This window comes from Rhincodon typus, chromosome 20 (assembly GCF_021869965.1).
Source record: "Rhincodon typus isolate 14 chromosome 20, sRhiTyp1.1, whole genome shotgun sequence".
NCBI classification, from domain to species: Eukaryota; Metazoa; Chordata; class Chondrichthyes; order Orectolobiformes; family Rhincodontidae; genus Rhincodon; species Rhincodon typus.
The window spans coordinates 29,120,890-29,128,569 of record NC_063351.1 but is presented as its reverse complement, the minus strand read 5'-3'; the positions used below and the strand labels follow the sequence as shown (position 1 = coordinate 29,128,569).

The window sequence follows — 7,680 nt, the reverse complement described above, 5'->3', positions numbered from 1 at the left end:
TTTCTGAAGAAGGGTCTAGGCCCGAAACGTCAGCCTTCCTGCTCCTCTGATGCTGCTTGGCCTGCTGTGTTCATCCAGCTCTACACCTTGTTATCTTTGTTCAGAACAGTTGTATCTAGTGGATTTATTCGCTTAGTAAGAACCAAATATCTCAAAATCTTGTCTACCTTAAAATAAAAAAAGTGGTCTCAAGACAGACAGATAAATTTATATTACAGTCTCATCTACGATCATAACAATATGATGGCATTGATTTGACCTCAACAGGGTCATTGCCAGAGTTCTCTGGTAAAATTGGAGATCTATGTTCAGCAACAGTCTAGCCTAACAAAAAGCCTAATAAAAGGCTGCCACAAAACAGACCTTGCCCAGAAGTGACAAAAAGTATAAATCAGGTCAGCTTTAGCAGCTACAAAAGGAGTTGGCAAAGGAATAGAATTAAATATTCCATGTATTATTTGGGATAACGCAACATCAACATGCAGTGCTAAAAACAAATTGGAAAATGTTTGGAATTGTTACCATCAATCATTATTTGGATTTTCAAACTTCACTGAAATGGTCTAGTTTGCAAGTAATTCATTTGACAAGGGCACATAATATTATACTCCATTGTCACATTATAATAAATCAATTTGGGGTAGAATTCTATTTACAAAAATAATTTAGAGCAAAAGCTAAGAAATCGATCCATAATTTGTTTCTATACTACTTTTTGAAAAAAAAGCGCAGTTGTTACAACATAGAAGAATCGTACAAATTTTCTATGTTTCTCATTCCAATTTTGGGCAAAATTCCTGTACTGTGCTGCCACCTGCTGTTGTTTTCAATAAAATCTTGAATCCTAAACCGAACAGAATAATGGGCATTTCCTACACTCGCTTAGGAAATATTGTCCAGTTTGCTATGTTGGTGATTGAGGTGCAATATTCAACTCTATTCCAATATTCAAATTTAAAAATGGTTATGTATTTTTATGATTAATAACAGCTTTCTGTTCCCAAAGATGCTGGGGCATTCAGAGCCAAGGTGATCATGTAAACAATACCACTCTGAGCTGAGAGGCAATTTCTCATATCTCGACAAGTATTTGCAGCAAATCAAAATCAAAACAATTCCAAAACTAAAAACTTCTCTCTTATTTTCTTTCTTTCCCTACTTCTCTAGTTCTGGAGTTAGTAACTTTTTCAGAAAGGTAAATTTGGGGGTGTTCTGTACTGCCTTTTAATAGCTGTACTTCACGTTAGGTTCCACACAGCTAACTAGATAAGAACATAAGTTGGGCCATACATTTTTTCAATCTAATCCACAACTCGTTTTTTGCAAGAAAATCAAGTAATAAAGGAGAATTTTAAATAATGAAAAATTCTGCATCAAAATTAAGCTCCTAGGTACCCTAGGTCAGTAAGATAACAAAAAAGCTGGAAAGGGGAATTTTTTTTTTAAAAAAGATGAGAGCATTTGTTATTCAATTAAATTACACAAAGTAGCACAGATTTTGAGCGTAGTTACCTTATCACCAAGGGTCACTGATTCAAGATTTACAATATCACAATGCAATTCATGAAATACAAATAAAAGCTCTGGATTAGCTCAACCATGGGTGATGAAACAACCATTTGACTTTGCACAGTCACCATGAATCTGCAAACCTTAATTATAAATAGCCAGAAAAGCAAAATATGATTCCTGAAATAACGGTACAAATCCCAGAAGCCTATGTACTAAAATTAGAATATGACAAATTAACTTACCTCCCTATTGACCAAGCCTGGCTTGAACAAACAATAAAGATATCACAAACAAAAGTAAAATGCAGCCATGTGGCCTCTTTCATACATCAAAAAAATCCTAGATATATTAGACAGTGGCAAGAGCATTAATAAGATTAGTTTATACTTTCTTCATAGTTCCTAACCAGCAAGGGAACAAATAGAGAGGCACTTCAAACAATTCAATTCACCAGACTCCATTTTAGTTATGGAAATGTGGCACAGATTAAAGAGTTGTACAATCTCAAAAATTAGCAGATAATAGTTTGCCTCAAAAAACTTGCATGATAATTTCGACTAAATCTTTCAAATTCTCAAAACCTACCTGGCTTAGGAGTACATTTAAATGAATCAGTGGAAACATTGGTCTCTGAAGATGCATGTTTTTGTCCTGCTTCTCCTTCCTCACTAGCAGCATCTGGTTGAGGTTTTTCCTGTATTTCAGCAGACTCAGGTAATTCTTCGAGGCTCACAATCTTCAAAGGTTTCTCGATATCTATATTGACTTCTGAGTTATGGGGTACAGCTGGATGATCAATTCCAGTATCTTCATTGTGAGAATCCATGGGTTCAACTTTAACACATGAAAAAACATAATTATATGGTGGATTTCTACAGCTAGGCAGGTGGCACATCCATTAAATGTATGTATTTTGACACTAATCATTCAGTCTTCTCATTAAACAAAGAAAAATCTTACTTACATGTATATTTATTGTACTAGCAAATTCAGTGGTGATATCACCTCATACCATTGTTGATTACAATCTACGAAGGGAATTGTTTCACCTCTGCTAACTTAATATGGTAAACACTAAAAACAATTTTGCCTGGTGAGTTGTTACCAACTTGCATCTTTCACGGTACACCAGGCAAAATGTTGACATGGTTTATTCAGCTTCCTTTGCATGAATAAATATTAAAGCAAAGTAATTTTGTTTTGCCTACATTAAAAGGAGCATGGCGCAGCACAACTGTCACTTTGACCAGCAAACTGTATCTAATTGACATATCCAAGAAGGTAGATTATATCTGAATAACCTCAGATCATTTTAAGAAGGTTGCTAGCACAGTGGAACACAAAAGAGCCTATGACAGTTTTCTAGATGGACTCCAGAAATTCCTTAACAAGGTTCTGCACAAAACAGTAGCAAAAAGGGGGATACAATCTTGTGATGTGGTAATTGATTAAGTAGTAAGAGACAAAGGATAGAGTAAATGTACCCTGCTTAATTGTCTCAGTTTATCAGATATTAAGTAGTATCGGGAGCCTGAAGTTACGAAGGAACATGGGCAAACTAAATGAGTGGGCAGATTGATAAATGTGAAACAGCCAAGAAAAGTGGCTGTTGAAGTACCATCACTAAAAGCTAATACATAGATACAAAAAAAAATGTATGAAGGCAAATAGGATGTTGGTCTTTGACTCAAGGTAGCAGGAAAAGGAGGGGAAGGTTCCAGCCATAAAGAGGGTATTGGTCAAACTCATCTGGAGTACTGCAATAATTTTCGGTGTACACCTTGGAAAGGATATACTGATCTTGGGAGAGGATGTAGTGCTCTCCAAACATTAGATTTATCAGAATGACATTGTGCTTAAAGATATAACTTATTAGGACAAGCATTTAAGCTGATTAAAGGATTTGAAGAAGTAGATGTATAAAAACAATGACCACTGATGAAAGAGTTCAAGACAAGAGGACAGAACCTTAAGATCAAAACGTGACCTTTCAGAGGCGATGTCAGAAGTACTTCATCATGCTAAAGTGATCTAGATCACTCTCCCTGAAAACTTTGCTGAACTGAAGTCAATTGAAAATTTCAAAATTGACAGGACACCAAGGTCAGCAGGATACCAAGGATTCCAAAACTATGAAATAGGATGCAATCCTTGGCAAAGACAATAAGTTAACTTTGATTTCAATTAAATGGTGTTCTAGGGTTTTCACTGTTGCTTTGCCAATTGGATTACAAAAAAAACTTAATTAATCTGTGAAAGCTACAAATAAATAGGATACACTATATATGACAAATAGGTTCACATTTTATTTATCCACTGCTAGGTTTACAGTGGTAAATATACAGCTATTTGGTATGCAAAATTGACAATTTAAAATTAGATATCAGTCAGTAGTATCGAATAAGAAAATTGGTGTTCAGCCTCCAAGAGGCAGCTTTGAAATTTGCTAGCACTGTGAAGGTGGTCCTGTTTCATCCCCAGGATATTAGTTGTCTAGTTTCTCTTTTCCCTCCAGTAATTAAGTACTTTTTCAATGTGAAAAGTGATTGACAACACCAAAAACAGCAGCTTTATCCCCCACCTAAAAACTGCAACAAACTTCTAATCTTTGTTATTCTGAAATTATCACCTAAAAATTCCCAGGTAACTTAGAAATAAAGAATGAAAGGTCAACTCCAATGAACTCGGTAAACTGAATCTGGAATAGTAACTCACTCATATTTGGGAGCAGCAAATAGCTCTAATTTGTACGTTAGAAATACAGTATATTTTTGTTGTGGCAACCAAACTAAATTAACAAAATCAATATGGCTTACTTAATTTTATTTATCAAGAACGTCATTTTGAAATGTGAAATTGTAGCAATAACCTAGATTTAACACTTACTCAGGAATAAAAGAAATGTTACTTCTAACCATATAGTGAAAATAGCCTCATATTACTTTATAAATGACAGCACGTATGGCGTACTGAACGACATGGCATGGTATTCGTTAAATAGAATCAGGAATCTCCCAGCTTCACTCTATCCTCTGAGCAGAGATAATGATCTCAACAAAGACAGGATCGTGGTACAACAACTGGCCTCATTTTCCTGTACTTGGTGCTAGTAGGACGTGCAGAAAGAACAGGAAAGCTCAGCCAGGATTCCATTGGTGATCACTGATGATCCCTGCTGGAAAAATAACCTGTCTTCGCTGAATGCCCTGCAGTGTTAGAACGAGCTTGATCTCCTCACTGAATAGATTGATTCACACAAGAGTGGTCAATGACAGATACAAATATCTCAACAGCACCCATGATTTTAATTGTGCCTTAATTCAAGTCACTGCCTTCTAAAACACAGAAGTTTGGGGCAGGGTGGTGGGAAATAAAATTAGATTACCTATTTCCTTTGTCAGAAATTGTGTAAAAAAGTATCAGACTGAATTTATTAGAATTGCAATTGGCAGTAAGCAGTACTTACCATCAGTTCCTTTTGCTACCTCTCCCTTAGAAAGAAACCGTGTCATTTTCTTCAATACCTTCTTTGAGGATTTGGAAAGTTTGAAGTCCAAAGCATGACACCTGGGAGGATAACAGCACAATCATGTTTTCATAAAATTTACAATGAACTACAAATCAAAAATAAGAAGTAATTTGTTGCTAACGCTGTATTCGTTCTCTTGATATTTCACAGCCTTGGGGATGATTTCATCAAGGTCATTATGCTTACAACTCAAGAACATAAATTGGTACAATGCTGTCACACACCCTACTCAATGGGGAGGTGAGGCCAATGGTTTTTGCTTCATGCTCTCTCCCTAGTGCAACAATGATATATACCCAATTGCAGAAGGAGGCCTTCAATATCATTTTTGGCACAGAAGAAATTTTACCACTGCTTACATGACTGCCACTTTGTTCTGCTAAAAGATTATTGTCCCCTCACGACAATCTTCAGCTTGTACACTGTAACTGCTCAATGGCAGCCAGTCTGCTTCAGAGATGGGCTCTAACTCGTCTCAGCACACTCACTATATAAAGTACAGGCACTGTAGTGATATGCAAACACAGCTACATCGTACAGGCTGCCCTTTCCCTGGAGTGAAGGAAGGACAACCCAATAACGTGTTAAAGATTCCTTACTTGTCCCAAACAGGAGATGTGCCAGTGACAGCGGCACAAGTCACAGTCCTCGAGGGTAGTAATATCTGGACTATTAGCAGGCTAGTGAGAGTAGGAATAGGAGAATACAGATGAATGTGTGGCTGAGGAGCTGGTGCAGGGGGCAAGGATTCACATTTTTGGACCATTGAGATCTCTTCAGGCATAGAAATGACCTGTTTAAGAGGGACGAGTTTTACCCGACTTGGAAGAGGATTAATTTCCTTGGGGGGGAGCTTGCTAGTGTTATTAGGGAGGCTTTAAACCAGAAGGGGGCGAGGTGGGAACCAAAGCGATAGTGAGGAAATAGAAAGGCTGAGGCTGGTACAGTAGATAAGGGGAGCACATCTAATAGTCAATACAGACAAGAGCTTGGCAGACGATGGAAGACCGATTAATTAAACTGCATTTATTTCAACGCAAGCGGTCTGACACGCAAATCAGATGATCTTAGGGCATGGTTGGGAAGATTGGATAGCACAGCTATTACAGAAATGTGGTTCAGATATGGACAGGACTGGCAGCTTAATGTTCTGGGGTACAGATGCTACAGGAAAGATAGAAAAAAAAGGAGGCAAAAAAGGAGGGGGGAGTGCCATTTTTCGGTTAAGGAGAACATTATGGCCATACTTAGGGAGGTTATTCCTGGGAGATTCAAAAGTTGATTCAGGGAGCTTATTCGCAGGTAAAGGGACGGTTGGGAAGTGGGAAGCTGTTAAGACTGAGATAATGGGAGTTCAGAGACGATATGTTCCTGTTTGTGTGAAGGGCAAGGCTGGTAGGTATGGGTTTGATGGATGACCAGAGAAATTGAGGCTCTGGTCAAGAAAAAGGAGGCAAACATCAGGAAAAGACAGCTGGGATCAAGTGAAACCCTAGAAGAGTACAAGGGCAGCAGAAGTTTACTTGAGGAGGGGAAATCAGGAAGCCAAAAAAAGGGGTCTTGAGATAACTTTAACTTTATTTGCTAAAGTTAAGGAGAATCCAAAGAGATTCTAAAAATACACTAAGGGACTAGGGACAGAATAGTGATGTTATGGACCAGGCCCCCTCAAAATATTTTAAGAAGGTAGCCTCGACCTGAACATTTTCTTATTTTAAACACAAACGTGAAGTGCCATGATCCAAGTGACTGGTCAAATAGTCAACATTAAGCAAAACAGAACCAAAGGCAGGCAAATTTAGAATAACTTAACTCTACTGGAAAACTTAACAGAATAAGAGATACAGTAACTATTACTAATTAACTGTTCCAATATAGTAACATTCCATAAACGCACCTCTTGGCAAAGAGGAAAATTCAGAAAAATACATTTGTCTCACAGGTAACCCAGCAAACAGAAGCTCTGGCTTCTGGGTATAACTGAGGAGAGGGGAAAAAGATAGCTTTCACTTCAGTCCACAACAGCTTAAAGCTAAACCTAAAAACTGAAGAAAAACTAGAAACCCTGGTCTGAGAGAGTTGGCCATACCCATTCAGACTGCCTCCACTGTTCCAACTTTAAAAAACCTCAAGGTCTCAAGCTGTTCGCTCTAGTGGTTTCGGTAGACTGCTCGGTACCTCTGCCTCACAACCGCTCTTCAAAATAAAGGACAAAATAACCTCTTAAAGCCACAATATTGTCACAATAGGGAGCCTTTAAGATCAGCATGGACATTTATGCATGGAACCACAGGAGATGGGTGAGGTACTGAACTAATATTTTGCATTAGTATTTTCTGTGGAGAAGGACTTGGGGAAATAAATAGTGACGTTTTGAAAAGAGTTCAGAAGAGGAGGTGCTGGAAGTCTTAAAATGCATAGTAGATAAATCACTGATACTTGAACAGGTGCTTCCCAGAACATCATGGAAAGCTAGGGAAGAGATTGCAGAGCCCCTTGTTAAGATATTTATATTATCAATAGCCATGGGTGATGTGGCAGAAGACTGGAGATTAGCTAATGTGGTGCCATTATTTAAGAAAAGCTCTAAGGAAAAGCTCTAAGGAAAAGCTCTAAGGAAAAGCTCTAAGGAAAAGCTC

The 7,680-nt window shown here is 37.8% G+C and overlaps 1 protein-coding gene across 7 annotated transcripts in view; it reads right to left on the bottom strand.

Moving 5' to 3' along the window:
- The window catches only part of LOC109935183 (arginyl-tRNA--protein transferase 1), a 217,805-nt gene that overhangs the window by 185,014 nt on the left and 25,111 nt on the right, over positions 1-7,680 (bottom strand). For all 7 annotated transcript variants that reach the window (XM_048608828.1, XM_048608825.1, XM_048608827.1 and 4 more), the window contains exons 4-5: positions 4,979-5,079; positions 2,098-2,346 (exon numbers count right to left, since the gene is read on the bottom strand). In XM_048608828.1, coding sequence (XP_048464785.1) covers positions 2,098-2,346; positions 4,979-5,079 — 350 coding nt within the window. The remainder of the gene's footprint in view (positions 1-2,097; positions 2,347-4,978; positions 5,080-7,680) is intronic.